Genomic DNA, 17,392 nt, shown 5'->3' on the forward strand with positions numbered 1-17,392 from the left:
TCACTTCTGCTGTGTGCCCTGACTGGGAATTGAACCCAGGGCTTCCATACACCAGGCCAACACTCTACCACTAAGTTAACTGGCCAGGGATGCACAGGCATAGTCTAAGAGCTTCTATCGTTTCCCCTCAGCCCTTCTTCTCTTCCGACATTGGCTTACCTTCAATGCAGGCAGGCTGAAGCCATCTGTAAGGTTATGTGCTTCTTCTTCTGAAATCTGCTCTTCACTAAGTCCAAGGCCCAGCTCCTTAAAAGGCACCACACAGATGTAGTTGGTTACATTGTCACTCTCAGAGTTCAGAGGGTAGGTTAAATTAGGTTAAGGCAATCAACAAAGCCTTTTCATTAAGCATAAAGGGTATGTTAAGACTGCTCAAAATTACCTTTTCTTATTCTTTTTATTTTTCTGTAGTGAGAAACTGGGAAGTAGAGAGACTCCTGCATGTACCTGACTGGGATCTAACTGGCATGCCCACTAGGGGGCGATGCTCTGCCCATCTGGGGTGTTGCTCGGTTGCAACTGGAGCCATTCTAGTGCCTGAGGTGGAGGCTATGGAGCCGTCCTCAGCACCCGGGCCATCTTTGCTCCAGTGGAGCCTTGGCTATGGGAGGGGAAGAGAGAGACAAAGAAAAAGGAGAGGAGGAAGGGTGGAGAAGCAGATGGGTGCCTCTCCTGTGTGCCCTGGCTGGGAATCAAACCTGGGACTTCCACACACTGGGGCGATGCTCTACCACTGAGCCAACTGGCCAGGTCCTCCTTTTCTTATTCTCCACTAGAGATTTACATCATTTAAAAAGAAACTAACCTTAAATTCTAATATACTAACATATTTCAGATATATTACAGGATCCTTTTTTCTAAAGTATTAAAAACTCAGTTCTTCACAAATGTTAAAAATAACTAATTTAGTTATTTTTCACACTGTTTGAAACTATATTGTGCACTTTATTTATTTGGCTTAGGCACTCAGCACCCTACTGTAAATACTTCGCTTTCAGTGAATACTGAAGGACATAACTAGCTTGCTGTTATCTGAAAATACAGATTATCTGATAAAAGTAACATTAAGCCTGCTCCATCTAGGTTGTTTGACATAGGCAACTGTTCTGTTTTGTCTTCCTCTTCCTTATGAGTATCTATTATTATTATTACAATGTGTTTCCCCTTCTTTTTTTTCTCCTAAAGAACTGTATCCATACAATTCTTGATACTGAACTATTCTTAAATTTCTAGCGTATTTCTATTTAGTCATATTGTAATAATCTTTTGATATAGTGCCAGATTGAATCTATAAGTATTCTATTCAAATATTTTATATCTTCATTTGTGAGACTGGCTTATAGTTCATTTTTATTCTTTGTAATACATCATGTTTCAGTACTGAGATTATATAGTATCATAAATAAAATAATGTAGGGTAGGCTTTCTAACCTTTTCTATGGTCTGAAATAGTTTTAGAAAAGCTAAAACTATCTGGACCTAGTAAATTTTTTTTATTTATTTGGTTTTTGACTAATATATTCATGGTATTAAAAATTCATACAGTACTAAGAGATACAGTAAAAACTGCTTCCTGCCCTATCCCTTAGTCACCTAGTTCCTCTACTTAAAGGCAAAGGCAATCCCTTGTCACCAGTATTGTGTGTATCCTTCAGGGTACTTGATGCATTCATGCACACACACATAAAAGCAAATCCCAATATAGAAGTGTGTGTGTGGGGGAATATGTATGTATATATACACAAAGGCACACACATTTATCTCCTCATACACACATATACATGATCCTTTCCATACACAAATGGAAGGGCAGTATAAACACTGCTCTTTGCACTTTGCTTTTTTTTCTTTTAACAATATAATTTGGAGATCATTCCACACTGGTATATCAAGAACATTATCATTTTTTATAGCTGCATATTTTCCTTGTTTACATATAACCAGTTGTTTTCTTTTATAAAGGGAGTGTATTTATATAATTTTATTACATGTCTTTTCTTCAGTCTTTTAATTCTTCCTAGGTCAGTTTTGGAGATTTGTATTTTGATAAGAATTAATTTCTTCCTACATTTTCAAAGTTGCAGTCACAAAGTTGCATATACTAAACTATACCTTTATAATTAATAGTATTTTAATTTCTTTTGTATGTATGGTTATAGGTCTATTCTTATTACTAATCTTGTATATTTTTTTTTTTTAGTGAGAGAGACAGATAGGAAGGAAGAGAGATGAGAAGCATCAATTCTTTGTTGCGGCACCTTAGTTTTTCATTGATTGCATTCTCATATGTGCTTTGACTGGTGTATTCTAGCCATGCCAGTAATCCCTTGTTTAAGCCAGTGACCTTGGCCTTGAGCCAGCAACATTGGGTTTCAAGCCAGCAAACTCTGAGCTCATTTCTGTGATCCCACATTCAAGCCAGCGACCTCGGGGTTTTGAACCTGGGTCCTCAGTATTCCAGGTTGTGGTTCTATCCACTGTGCCACCACCTGGCAAGGCTAATCTTGTATAATTCTTTTTAATTTGATCAGTAATGCAAGTGTTTATATATTTTATTGGTCTTTTCAATGAAATAATTGGTGAATTCTATTTAATTCCTTAAGGTTTCTTGTGTGAGAATTTGATCAGGCCTCTGCTTACTTCATCTTACTCTACTATCAACTTATTGTGCTACAATCATGGTGGTCTTCTTTCAATACTCCAGTCATGACAAATTTACTCCTGTGACAAGATCTTTATACTTGCTGTCATCCAACTAGAACATGCGCTTCCTTCTCATTCAATCTCAGATTAAATGTCAGCTCCTCAGAGAGGCCTACCGCTATAAGCAGCAACCCACCAATCACTCTCTATTCTACTGCACATTTTTTTTCTTTATAGCAAATATCTGAATTATCTCTATAGCAAATATCTGAATTATCTTTAGAGAAAATACTTGAATTCTCTGAATAGTAAACTCATCTGTTTACTTTTACTGATTATCTGAACCACTAAAAGGCAAGTTCCATGAAAACACGGATCTTGTCTGTCTTGTTCACTGCTCAGTACCCAGTGTCTAGATAAATGACCGGCACAGAGAACTCATACAGTCTGAGAGCTCTGTTAGGCTACTCCTTCTTGCTCCCTTGCCCCTCACTAAACTGTAAGCTCCCTGCAGCAGGAACTATGTTTACTATGTTTACCACTGTGTATCAGTGACTAGCATATTGGTGAGCACTGAGCTCACACTCGATAAATATTCACTAAATGAGTTACTACTTGCAGCTCACATGCCATACTCTCATATTTCTATTTCCAGATTTTTATTTCCTTCTACTTGGAATGCAGACCCTTATCATACTCTGACCAACTCCTACTAGTTCCTTGAGGGTCAACTCAGATATCACTTCATTAAAAGCCTTCTCTGACCCCACAGGCCAACTACATTGTCCTGCTATGTTGGTATTCACATTATATTATGAATACCAGCTTACCTATTGACTACACTCAAAAGTCTTTAAAATTATGTAAATAGTACAAGTTTTTACTGTATTTTCTAGCCCATAACAGGCAGGCATTTAGCAGTAGGGAAACTAAATGGACAAGTTCTTGACTAAAATGGAAATGCTTTCTCTCAATTTCCAAAGAGGTAGCATAATACAGTAAAATATATATATATAGATAATGTATATATAGAAAAGTTTTTAAAGTTAGAAGTCCTACAGTCAAGGCACAGTTTTATCTCTTAGTAGATGTATAACATTTAGCAAATCACACAGAAACTGGAGATTTTACTTAGTTTTCTCATAAAGAGGAGATAAGAAAATTTAGCTGGAAAGGTCTGTATAAGAATATAATGATGGAACATAAAGCACTCTGTAAATTTTAAGCATTATAATGCATACATAATATATATCATATCATGCAGTGCTACGTACTCAACACACTGAAGGTGTAAAGCAGTCTTTGCATTCCATTTGCTCATAATTCATTTATGATTCCTAACTAAGATAAAGATCGTATACACTTTCATTTCCTAACAAAACTAATTTTTGATTCAGTAAATTTAAATGACTGACTTATTGTCATGCATTCTTTGAGTGTCAGATACTATCTAAGCACTTTATATGTACTAAGTCATGTGATTTCAACAAAAGCAGTTAGGAAGGTTATGTTAGTACTGCCATTTTAAAAATGAATAAAGCAAGGTACAGAGAGTTAAGAAACTTGCTTATGGTCACCTTGGCAGTAACTAGTACAACCAAAATTTAAATGTAGCCAATCTGACTCTAGTGCCTCTGTTTTTGAAAGGGGAAAGATTTCCTGTTGACAGTTTATTTCCATGTCATGACACAAATTTGCCATGTTCAGTTAATTTAAAAAAATGTCAAACCAACAAAGCAAGGTCTTTTGACTTTATTCTTTGGACCAGTAAAGGGAGGGACTTCACATTTTTCCTTTTTTAAAAATGAGCCACGTTGAGAACAGAAGAAGTATCTTCCTGTCTGTTATTGTCAGTCCCCTGGAATGCATTTCCAGTTTAAAAATAGAAGTGACGATGGAAATTAGCTTCAAAATAGGCAATCTTAGTTTATAGTTAATTTTTAAAGAATGAAACTATAATATTTATATTCAGGACTCTGGAAACATTTTTTATTCTTATGTTTAGACAAAAAAAAGGATATTTTTTCAGCATATATAGGGTAGCTAGCCTTGCTGCTTGAAAGTTGGCTCTTACAGTTCTGTAAACAGCTTTCCGAAGGCCGATGAGATGTTGACTGGGATGCTGTCCGGCTTTATTAAATGGGCAAGCAGCACTGACCCTGTCAAGCAAACTTGAAAAGTAAAATGTGATACAACTGTACAGGTGTCCTAAAGTTTTTGTTGTTTCTTAAATCCATAATTCTATTAAGTTTAGAAAAAATATTCTTTCTCCATGATTTTCAATTAGAAAATAATCGTAAGTAATCTCACTCAGGTCTCATGAATAGCCTTCTCTGCGATACATATAAAGCCACCAGAAAAGACAAATGAAAAAAATTAAAATCTCAAAGAGTAAAGGCTTCCTCTGATATGGAGTAACAAAAAATTGTAGTTGAAATGTAATAAAAATGCTGGAATTTTTATGTAAATAATCATAACTCTTTTATATAGACACTACCTGCTAAAATATAGTACTACTTTACATTTAGTTTTCAGACCTTTACACCAAGTACAAACATCTTAATTATAAATACTTTCACATATTTAATATGTACTCACACACATTCAATCAATAATATTTTTGGCCACTTGTACAGAACAATAAAATTCTGTACATAAATTCATTCTGTATATTCATAAAAGTAGGGTAAAATGACTTACCCACCTGCTGCCACTGGCACTTACCTACTCAAAATGAAGTAGGGGACGCAGAAAGATAACAGGACCAGTGGCGAACAGGGGAATGCAAGTAGAAAGGCAAAGTAAGGCTTACTGTGAAGTAGCATAACTACTCTCACAATTGTTCAAGAGGAAGCACATTTCACAGCACTTTCCAATACAGATAATGGGGGTACCTATTTGCAACAATGACATATAATCCATTATGCTTTTATAAATGAAACTATGAATGATTACATATTACATAGTTACTGGATAATAGGTTGTTTTCACCTAGCCAGTAACCCCTCCCAATAGCAAAACAAAATATTAGAATTTATAAATTTCTTATACTGCAACCACAAATTTATAAGACATGACATCTATCTAACTCAAAACTTTAAAATGTTAAACCAAACTAAACTATATTCAGGCATTAAAAATCTATTAAAAAACAGGACAATGACTGATAGGCTTATTTTAAAATAAAGGAATAAAGCAAAGAAGAGTTAAATTATTTCCTGGAGAGGACAGCTTAAGGCAGAACAAAACAGTACTCAGTTTTTCAACATATTGCACTATAGTGTGTACTCTATTTTATTTACTAAATAAGTTTTAAAAACTAAACATATTATGATTCAAGATCTATTACTGCTCATAATTTTTTCCAATTATCCAGTTAGATAAAGAGAAGTGAAGTACAATTTTTTCTAACATTTCTTCTGTCTACATCAAAATAGATATAAGGCATAATCTGGAGGTAAATCATGTCTAACTGACCCATTTTAGCTCTTCATGCCTATTCTATACATATGGGTAAAAGGTGAATGATAACAAAAGCCACAGAATCCTCTATACATGCCTAAGCATTAACTGAACACATGGCACTTTGCATAACCAGTCAGTCCTCTCAATAAAGTGCTGTGCAAGCCAAGAATGAAGAGCAGCTCTTATTCTAAATGTGATTTTTAACTTTTAAAACTTGACACTCAACTTAGTATCTGCTATGGTCTATCAAAAGTAAGTGAAAATGGAAGAACAAAAATGAACAGATACCAAGGAGTGTTCCATTTTGAATTGAGTAGAAAGAGAAGCAATAAAATCTCTCGTGTCTCGGATTGTTTATAATACTGTTTCAGAACACAACAGTGAAGAATGAGATGACTACTGGAGATTCTTACACTTCCCTAAGTCATGATTTTTCAGATAGAGCATTTATGTCAAGATTATTTCAGCACTATCCTAGAACTCAGTAAAAATGTGATGACTACCAAAGGTTATTCTGTTCCCCCTTCTCATGGTATTCCAGATATAACTACAATTAAGAGCAATAATTATTTATCACCACATACTTACTTTCTCCCACGTATAGATTGCAAAGGTTATATGTTATATAAATTATTAAATATACTATAATACAATTATCATCTGTTAGTATTTAGAAAGCAGCCCAATGTACTGGAAATAAGCTTCAGAACCAGATATTATGAATTTGAACATCTGCTCTACCACTAATAAACTGGTGCTCAATAAATTTAACTTCCCCTCAAATAATTAAATTATTTGACCTAAAGTTAATCTTTAACCTACAGCTTAATACACTTACAGCTAGGTTGATGAATATTTAATTTCCTGTGGGAATGTAAAACATCATTTTTTGCATGATGTTCTGAGAGTATTGGTGCCATAACATCTAACATTTACTTAAAAAATATTGTTAATACATGGCAAGATTTTTCAAAATGAATTCATGTCAGATACATCTATCAATTAAACTGAGGAAAGAGAGTATCTGACAGGGAGTAAAGGAAACAAGCATTTATTGGGTAACTTCATGCTGGGTTCAAGGTAGGCAGGATTTTCTCTATATTATCTCATGAAGTTACATGGTAACACTCAGAAATAATCATGATTCTAAAGCATTTGGTTTCTCAAAGTAGATAAACAGAATCATATTACATATTTATCTAGCATATATTCCTTTACTAAGCAGTTAATAGACTTTAATAAGTATTAAAGAGAAACCCACTTTTTTCTATAAATGCAACACAAATAAAAATTGGTAATAAATGTTCTAATTTAATTATGTAGTTAAAAAGAATTAAAAATAAAATAAAAAATGAACTCACAGTGTGAATCCTCTAGAAATGACTTCAGTTTCTTGAATGAGACGTAAAGCTTTTCTCACAAGATTAGTAAAAGCGCGGCTATTTGTTGCTGTATTTTCCAAACGGTCAATGTATTTTTTTAGAGTTACTTGTAGTTTGGCTGTCCTCCACAATCTCAAAGCTCTTATGATTAGATAAACAAATAGAATCATTCCCCATACCAGCCAGGAAGATACAATCCACCATTTGGGAAGCATAATAAGCAAACTAATGAAGGCAAACAGCATTGAGACATCCCTATAAAAGAGAAACCAAGAAAATAACACCCATCAGACTAGAGAAAGATGAGTTACTTTACTGGTAAATTAGGTTTACTAAAATAGACAAAATGCTAGCTTCTTTGCAATAGATGCCTTAAAAATATGACATTAAAAAAATCATGTGAAATAGTTTTAAAAATATCTAGCAACTAGACAATGGTGCTTGGGTATTAAAATCTGAGTGTTAAGTTTACAGGGGGGTGGAGGAAGTGGAGAAGGGTAGAGGGGGGCGGTAAATGGTGATGGAGAGAGACTTGACTTGGGGTGTGAACACACAATACAATATCCAGATGAGGTACTATAGAATTGTACACCTGAAACCTGCATAATTATATTAACTACGGAATGTCACCCTAATAAATTCAACAAAAAATTAAAAATAATTAAGTTAAAAAAAGAAATCTGAGCAATAAGTTTAGGCAAAAGAAATAAGAAATCAGTGCCTTCTGAAATGACTTAAAAATTTGTTTTTCTTGCCTGACCAGGCAATGGCGCAGTGGACAGAACATTGGACTGGGACGCAGAGGACCCAGGTTCGAAACCGCGAGGTTGCCGGCTTGAGTGCAGGGGTTTGCTGGCTTGAAGCCCAAGGTCATCGGCTTGAGCAAGATATCACTCGTTCTGCTGTAGCCCCAGGGTCAAGGCACATACGAGAAAGCAATCATTGAACAACTAAGGTGCTGCAACGAAGAATTGATGCTTCTCATCTCTCTCTCTTCCTGTCTGTCTCTAGCTATCCCTCTCTCTACTCTCTGTCTCTGTCAAGAGAAAAAGAAATTGTTTTTCTTTACGTTTTTTTCAACTACCGTTGACATTCAGTATTATATTAGTTTCAGGTGCACAGCATAGTGCTTAGATAATTATATAATTTATCAAGCGATCCTCCCAATAATTCAAGTACCCACCTGGCACCATGCATAGTTATTACAAGATTATCGACTATATTCTCTATGCTGTACTTTATATCCAGTGACTATTTTGTAATTATTGATTTGAACTTATTAATCCCTTTGTATTTTTCACCCAACCCTTCAACCCCTGTCCCACCTAGCAACTCTCAGTTTGTTATCTTTAAAATTTTTATTTATTTATTCATTTTAGAGAGGGCAGAGAGAGAGAGAGAAGGGAGGGAGCAGGAAGCATCAACTACCATATGTGCCTTGACTGGGCAAGCCAGGGGTTTCAAACTGGTGACCTCAACACTCCAGGTCAACGCTTTTATCCACTGTGCCACCACAGGTCAGGCCAGTTTGTTGTCTTTAAAAGTCTGTTTTGGCCTAACCAGGCGGTGGTACAGTGGATAGAGCATTGGACTGGGATGCTGAAGACCCAGATTCGAGACCCCGAGGTCTCCAGCTTGAGCGTGGGCTCATCTGGTTTGAGCAAAAAGCTCACCAGCTTGGATCCAAGGTCGCTGGCTTGAGCCAGGGGTTACTCGGTCTGCTGAAGGTGCACAGTCAAGGCACATATGAGAAAGCAATCAATGAACAACTAAGGTGTTGCAATGCGCAACGAAAAACTAATGATTGATGCTTCTCATCTCTCTGTTTTTGTCTGTCTGTCCCTGTCTATTCCTCTCTCTGACTCTCTCTCTGTCTCTGTAAAAACAACAACAAAAAACTCTGTTTTGGTTATGTATTTTGGTTTTTAGATTCCACATATAAGTGAAATCATATGGTATTTATCTTTCCCTGTTTCACTTAACTCACTTAGCATAATACCCTCTAGGTCCATGATTTTTAAAAGATATTTAAAAAGAATTACAGATTTAAAATCCAATTTTACAAATTTAAAAGTAAAAATATCTTAATTTTTACTAATTTTAATATTAAAATGCTTTAATATTGAAATATATTATGAGTTCCTTTTCCCTAAAGTCAGACTTCAATTATTTGAAGACAGGTGTGTGTATTTGTGTGTGTGTGTGTGTGTGTGTGTGTGTATGGTATCTCAAGAAAATATAAGCATTTTTCCAATTCAGAATAAAATATACTTGATGAGTAATTGTTTTGAATAAAGTCATCCAATGTTAAATCATTACTGTAATAGGCATATACATTCTTATACTGTAGACCATAATATGGACAAGCTTTGTACTTTTATACTGCTTTAACTTTTTTTACTTAGGTCAATTACAAATCTAGAGATTAAAACACATGTGAGAGTGCTTATTAATAAATATTTGTCTGCCTTACTTTCCTATGGAATCCTTTACTTTTAGACAATACTGACAATATTACAGAGCAAACTCTCACCTTCTACTTGTATGTATTAATAGGAAAGTCTACAAGTATTATAGGCCTCATAGTTGTTTAATCACATTTGTGGATAAAGAAAACTTGAAAGTTGTAAAATTCTTAAAACCTATGGTTCCTTCTAGCAGCTTCTTAAGATCTTATATTTTTAAAGGATAAGATGCTTTACTTCATCATGATGATGTCTGAGTGATACAGGTTTGGAAAACATCATACTTTGCTATGTTAGAATATAAAGCAGTTGTCACTGTAACAGGAAAGACATATAAATTCAGAACCTAGAGGCAAGTGAATGTAACTGCCTCTATAACTTGAACAGTGGGAGCAATGATTTAGCTCAATTAATAAACTCATGATTTAATAGGAAGAAGACATGAACAGTTCTGTATACATAATTATTTCTTACCATTCCTCTCTCTTTTTAAAATAGATTATACTGGGACTTCTTCATTAGATCCAAATACAGTGGTTGAAATGTGTTAGGGGCCCTGGCCGGTTGGCTCAGTGGTAGAGTGTCGGCCTGGCGTGCAGAAGTCCCGGGTTCGATTCCCGGCCAGGGCACACAGGAGAAGCGCCCGTTTGCTTCTCCACCCCCCCCCCCCTTCCTCTCTCTCTCTCTCTCTTCTCCTCCCGCAGCCAAGGCTCCATTGGAGCAAAGATGGCCTGGGCGCTGGTGATGGCTCCTTGGCCTCTGCCCCAGGCGCTAGAGTGGCTCTGGTTGCGGCAAAGCATCGCCCCCTGGTGGGCAGAGCGTCGCCCCCTGGTGGGCGTGCCGGGTGGATCCCGGTAGGGCGCATGCGGGAGTCTGTCTGACTGTCTCTCCCGGTTTCCAGCTTCAGAAAAATACAAAAAAAAAAAAAAAGTTTTAGGATAGTATAAAGCACTAGACTGTTCCCTATGATCTCTTCTCAGCTAACAAATCAAAAGGTGACCATTTACCTCCGTGTCCCATCCTACCTTTGTTGTCTCTACAAAGTGATTATGATATAATCTATTAATTGTAGAGGAACAAAGAACTGGCTAGGCCTGCATATACATACGTGCATAGATATATGGGTAAGACAGATTCCTTTCATAAAAAGTTTTATTATCATCATTATTGATTTCAGAGAAAGAGAAAGGGGGAAGCTAGAGAGAGAGAGAAACATCAATTTGTTGTTCCACTTATTTATGCATTCATTAGTTGATTCTTTTATGTGCCTTGACTGGGGATTGAACCTGCAACCTTGGTTTATCAGGCCTATGCTCTAATCAACAGAGCTACCCGGCCAGGGTGTTAAGACAAATTCTTTTTGGCTCAAATCATACCTGTAGTTGGGCTGTTAAATACAGAACTAATTATACTAAGTTGAAAGTGGATTTTTTCCCAGCTTCACTTAGAATAGTATTTACTTTAGAGAGGTATTTCTTTTGAAACCTCTGGCATATCATTAATTATAGTGCTACAATGTATGGAATGTTTATAATGCCTTTACAATGGGGAGTATGATGATAGATTTCCTTTGAATACTCTATATGTAAACAAAGGATAGATGTTTTCTGGACAGTACCAAATATTAGGGGTTGCCAGGGAGCAAAGTGTTGGAAGGTGCCCATTTTCCTGTTGAGGTTCCCCTGCAGACAGGATGCTGGGATCAAGTAGCTCAATCAGCTCCACATCCTCTTGTAACAGGACTTCCTGCTGCAGGATGGTATGTAGTGAGTCAAGTCGGAATCCAGTATCCTTGCCATCAAAAGACCAGAAGAGAGGTATTAATACATACATAAGTTTGCATTAAGTGCTAAGCTCTGAAAGTATTAATAAAATTTGGAAGTATTTATTTTCAATATAAACTCTAAGAATAAGAAACACAGTTTAAGCTATCTTGCATATGATGTATGGGCTTTTTTTCTTTGTAAATGTGAAACAATAAAGATTGAGATGAATATTATTGAGCCACCAGATGTGAAATATAAACTTTTAATAAAAGGATGTGAAGTAAACTACAGATTAATAAACCTAGTTAAGCCCAATTAATTCAATTGCTGGAATGCACATGGAAAATATAATTCTGTAACATAAGATGTTGTCTCTGGATATTGTAACAGTATACCCAGTATCTAAATATTAAATATGCAGGATCAGGGCCTTCTAAAAATGGACATTCAGATATTAAAAATACATCATTAAGGAATGTAATGTAAAATCACAGTAACATATACATAGCATTTATAGTTCGTAAAATGCTTTCACATATACCAGCTCATTTATTCCTCCCTCTTTTCCTTCTATCTGTGTATCAAGAAATACCTTATATGATATATACCAGGTACCATGCTTGACACTAAGGATGCAAAAAAAGTGAATAAGACATACAAGCCTCTACTCCTAAAGAGTTCATAGTTTAATGAAGGACTAAAAAGTTAACAGTTACAACATAATGTGCAAAGAAGTGCAATGAGGTATCCCAAGGCTGTTGTGAAAGTGCCATATAGGGACCAAAACTTGCAATGAAGTCAGAGGAAGTCAAAGAGGTGATGCCTGAGCTGAGTTTTAATGTAGAAGCAAGAATTGACCAATGTAAGAGCTGGAAGAGTTGGATGAGACAGATTAAGAACTTCTCTAGAAGTACAAATCATTAATATTTATTTTATGCAGAGTGTACATGGTAGAGAGGTAAGAAAGAGGTAGCAATGAAAGAGTAGATAGGCTAACTCTCACGGTAACCCTGTGATGTACATTATCATCATCCTCTCCATTCTATAGAGAACATTGAAGCCCAAAGAGATTAAGTAACTTTACAGATTTCAAAATGTAGGTCTGTGGTAGCAGATTTTGTTTCACTGTGTATATTCTGCTTTATCAAAAAATTTAAGGTTTTATTTTTTTTATTAAATTTAGGAATACAGTGGTCCTATTGTAGGATAAAAATAAAGAGAACTTTAAAAGGACAACAACTTTATCAATTAAAGTAAAAGAGTTATGTCTGGGGTTTGAAAGCAGTGGGTTTGTTCTTCTTAATCAGTTAATCATTCCCACATCCAAGTCCAGCCCTAGCTGATCACAACGGAGACTTAGTAGGAATGCAGTGATCCATGGATATATTCAATCATGGGTTATACAAAACCATTAGAAAAGGAAAATAATTTTTAATATTAGGCCTGTTTTGATATATTTATTTATTTTCCCCAATCTAAAACGAGAACATGGTCCCAATGTTTGACTTCTTTTTAGCCTGCTGTGGCTTTTTCACCATCTACTGACACACTCTGCATGTACCTGCAGCACTGTTAGGTCTCATATTTGAACGATTGCCTCCTCTCTCTTCTTACAACCCTGAGTCTAATATTGGAAACCACTAAATTATCTGACATCCACCCCACATTCATAGATGGAACAGCACAACTCCTTTATACGACTCTGACAGTAGTATAATGAGGGGAAGGAAGAGGGTAAGAGGTGGAGCACAGTAGATTTTCAAGTACTCTTTAAAATAATCTTCACATATTGCTTTTACTAGTTAGTCTGAAATCCCCAATTAGACATGGACACATTCAAATACAAGTATTAAAAAAATCAAGGTTTTGTTACAAAACCTTTAAATCATACCTTTTATGAGACCTCTATATACCTATACATGAGTAAGTTTAAAGAAGTCTAACTAAGTGAAGGCCGAGGCTCACAGATACGATGGGAGCTTCCCTTCTTCATAGACCCTCTTATAGACATACTGCTGGATCAGGTACTCACTTTCTTCAAACCATTCCTTGGCATCAGACTGGTCTCCAAAATTGAGATAATGTTCCCCCCAGACTGAAGCAGTATTAATAGATTTAGAAATATCTAATTCAAGAATTTGACAAACTAACAGCCTACAATCATCTGCACATACAAATAAATTTTAGGGACAAAACTACTCCAAATAACTAAAGTAATATTATATTAGTTATTAGATTGCCTCATTACAAAGGAAGAACTTGAACTATATTCTGATAATTAGAGCTGTAATATTGAATCACATAAAGTTTTTCATAAGGATAAATTAGAAAATGTTATTCTTTCTTTTTTCTTTAGAGACAGAGAGAGAGTCAGAGTGAGGGATAGACAGGGACAGACAGACAGGAACGGAGAGATGAGAAGCATCAATCATTAGTTTTTTGTTGCACATTGCGACACCTTAGTTGTTCATTGATTGCTTTCTCATATGTGCCTTGACCATGGGCCTTCAGCAGACAGAGTAACCCCTTGCTTGAGCCAGCGACCTTGGGTCCAAGCTGGTGAATTTTTGCTCAAACCAGATGAGCCCACGCTCAAGCTGGCAACCTCGGGGTCTCGAACCTGGGTCTTCCGCATCCCAGTCTGACGCTCCATCCACTGCACCACTGCCTGGTCAGGCGAAAATGTTATTCTTTTTTTTTTTACACAAGGACAGAGAGAGAGAGAGAGGGATAGATAGGGACAGACAGACAGGAAGGGGGAGAGAGATGAGAAGCATCAATCATCAGATTTTCATTGTGACACCTTAGTTGTTCATTGATTGCTTTCTCATATGTGCCTTGACCAGGGCGGCTACAGCAGACCGAGTAACCCCTTGCTCGAGCCAGCGACCTTGGGTCCAAGCCGGTGAGCTTTTTGCTCAAACGGGATGAGCCTGCGCTCAAGCTGGTGACCTTGGAGTCTCGAACCTGAGTCCTCGGCATCTCAGTCCAACGCTCTATCTACTGCGCCACTGCCTGGTCAGGCGAAAATGTTATTCTTTAATTATAAAAATAAGAACTACATAATATATAGAAACTATGTTGCAATATGGCAATGAAAATACTGGGAAAATAGATATCTACTAAATTAAGAAACATGTCATAATAGCCCTGTTTGGACTCAAGTCCAGTCTCAAACAAATGAAGACATTAAAAGGGAGTAATTTTGATGGACTTAAATATCAGTAAGTATCATCTGAACAGTTGGGCTCTCTGTGTCACAGGGAGGTGCACTATGTGAACTTTGGCTCACCCTCAAGAAGTTTGAGTACCACAACCTAGTTAGTACCTTGTTTTATATTCTGGTTCCACAGCTTAAGCAAGTTAATAACCTCTCTGTTTCAGTTTCCTCATCCGCAAAATATAAATAATTAGTACCAAGTTCATAGGGATGTCGTGAGGATGGAATAAGTTAGTATTTGTAAAATACTAAGAGTGTCTGGTTCACAGTAAACACTATGTGACTGTTGGCTGCTAGTGTTGTTAGTACAGAAGAAATAATTAAAGTACAATAAAGGAAAGCATATATAATACACAAAATTTTACAGATCATAGCATAGATAATCATTACCAGGCTGTTAGAGACAACAAGAGATCAATGGGCTGAAGTTTTTGGGAAAGGCCTTGTGGAAGAGCTAGGACTGTTTATTGAAAAGATTCCAATAATAGAAAAATAAAAAGAATTTCCTCAGAGTTAAGAACACTGACACAGATATACAGAACAGGTATGGAATAAAGGAAAGGAAAGACTGGGTTGGCTAATGAAAATATTGGTGGATAAGGCTAGAAAGGTAGATTAGGGCCAATTTATGCAGATTCTTTTATGCTGAAGTGATTAATTGGTATTGATATGATAGATAATAGAAATCTTTTTAGAATCTAAGTAGAGAAATGGCATGAGAAGGTAACTTAGAAAGATTTCTGCTTGAATGGAATGAAAAGAGATGCAAAGCACAGCTAAAGAATAAAGATTTCTATTTTTGCCCCTAGGGATGGGAAGAGAACTTATGTGTCTCTTACTATAGGATGTGTATCTCTTAGTATAGGATTTGTCACTATACTTTCATGATCTTATACACTTTTTAATATATAATACTATTTCATAAAGCTGATAAGAATCAAATGTGATGACATGTGAAAGCTAAAAAGTACATAAAAAATGCTAATATCACTAGGCCCTGGCTGGTTGGCTTAGTGGTAGAGTGTCGGCCCAGCGTGTGGAAGTCCCAGGTTCGATTCCCAGCCAGGGCACACAGGAGAAGCGCCCATCTGCTTCTCCACCTTTCCCCCTCTTCTTCCTCTCTATCTCTCTCTTCCCCTCCCATAGCCAAGGCTTCATTGGAGCAAAGTTGGCCAGGGCACTGAGGACGGCTCTATGGCCTCCACCTCAGGTGCTAGAATGGCTCTGGTTGCAATGGAGCAATGCCCCAGATGGGAAGAGCATCACCTCCCTGGTGGGCTTGCTGGGTGGATCCTGGTCAGGCACATGTGGGAGTCTGTCTGACTGCCTCCCCACTTCTAACTTTAAAAAAATACAAAAAAAAAAAAAAAAAAAAGCTAATATCACTACCATCATAGTTTCTTTAAAGGAATTTTTTTAATTTTTTAAGGAGAAAAGTACTACTGTAATAAAAATAAACTGAAAAAATATTCAGATATCACAGAGCAATTGCCAGTACTTTTATAAAAAGGACTGGTTCAATAGCTGTATAGCTAACAAAATTTCAACTATGTCACATTCCAGGGGAAAAAGTCAAGCAATCTTATGCCAGAAGCCAAATGGGCAATGCCTTAGTCCATTTCCAGTAAATTATTTCTTAGGTATGTACTTCCTAGAATTCTCCATAACACAGGCACAAAAGGGCCACACATAGAAGCTGGCACTTTAGGTGAAACTTGACATGGAACATGTGGCCAGTGACAAAGAACTAAGAATGAAAAGATCAGGACCTCACAGACTATGATTAAACCACAGAAAATTATATATATGGATCCAAATACCTTACCACAGTCCTAGTATCACTGAAAAATGAGGATGGTTCCACCTGGAGAGAGGTGACAGTCTATGTAGATGACAGACACATCACTGACCTTCTCAACACACCTACAAAGATGAAACCCTGAACAGAAAACTTGCTCTCTGGATCACTAATAAAGTAATTTTAGTCAGTCCAAACATGGTAATATTCAAGCTGGAGAAGTAGTGCATTATAGTAAAGAGCCTGGGCTTTGAAGACAGGAGATCTGAATACAAATTCCAACTCTATCACTTTCTAGCTGAACATTCTTGAAAAATTCACCTAATAAGTATTCTCTACCCAAACTGAGTTGTCTGAAACTCAGGATTTCCAACTGGTAAAATGCACCAAACCTTACAGTGTATAGATTACCAAATCAAAATGTGAAAGCACTTTGTAAACATTTCTTTATAAATGATAATTTACAAGAATAATAATTATCATCTTAAAGTCATAGGCCAGTAAAGGATTCTGGAAACCTGCTTACTTATAGTCTGATTACTTCTACTGAGAGCCATGAGAACTTTGTAACATCACTTTTGTATTGTTAAGATATAAAAACTTGACCCCCTCCTTGGGGTTAAGAGGTCAAGCAACAGATATACTGCAGCAGA

At 36.4% G+C, this 17,392-nt stretch overlaps 1 protein-coding gene across 7 annotated transcripts in view; it reads right to left on the bottom strand.

Annotated features, from left to right (window-relative positions):
• The window catches only part of VEZT (vezatin, adherens junctions transmembrane protein), a 71,544-nt gene that overhangs the window by 18,046 nt on the left and 36,106 nt on the right, over positions 1 to 17,392 (bottom strand). For 4 of the 7 annotated variants that reach the window (XM_066357382.1, XM_066357396.1, XM_066357376.1 and 1 more), the window contains exons 4-7: positions 11,574 to 11,746; positions 7,470 to 7,745; positions 4,665 to 4,814; positions 160 to 307 (exon numbers count right to left, since the gene is read on the bottom strand). In XM_066357382.1, the coding sequence (XP_066213479.1) occupies positions 160 to 307; positions 4,665 to 4,814; positions 7,470 to 7,745; positions 11,574 to 11,746 (747 nt within the window). The remainder of the gene's footprint in view (positions 1 to 159; positions 308 to 4,664; positions 4,815 to 7,469; positions 7,746 to 11,573; positions 11,747 to 17,392) is intronic. The other 3 variants (XM_066357418.1, XM_066357413.1, XM_066357391.1) reach the window with 3 other exon arrangements.

The sequence above is a fragment of the Saccopteryx leptura genome, chromosome 1, assembly GCF_036850995.1.
Source record: "Saccopteryx leptura isolate mSacLep1 chromosome 1, mSacLep1_pri_phased_curated, whole genome shotgun sequence".
NCBI lineage: Eukaryota > Metazoa > Chordata > Mammalia > Chiroptera > Emballonuridae > Saccopteryx > Saccopteryx leptura.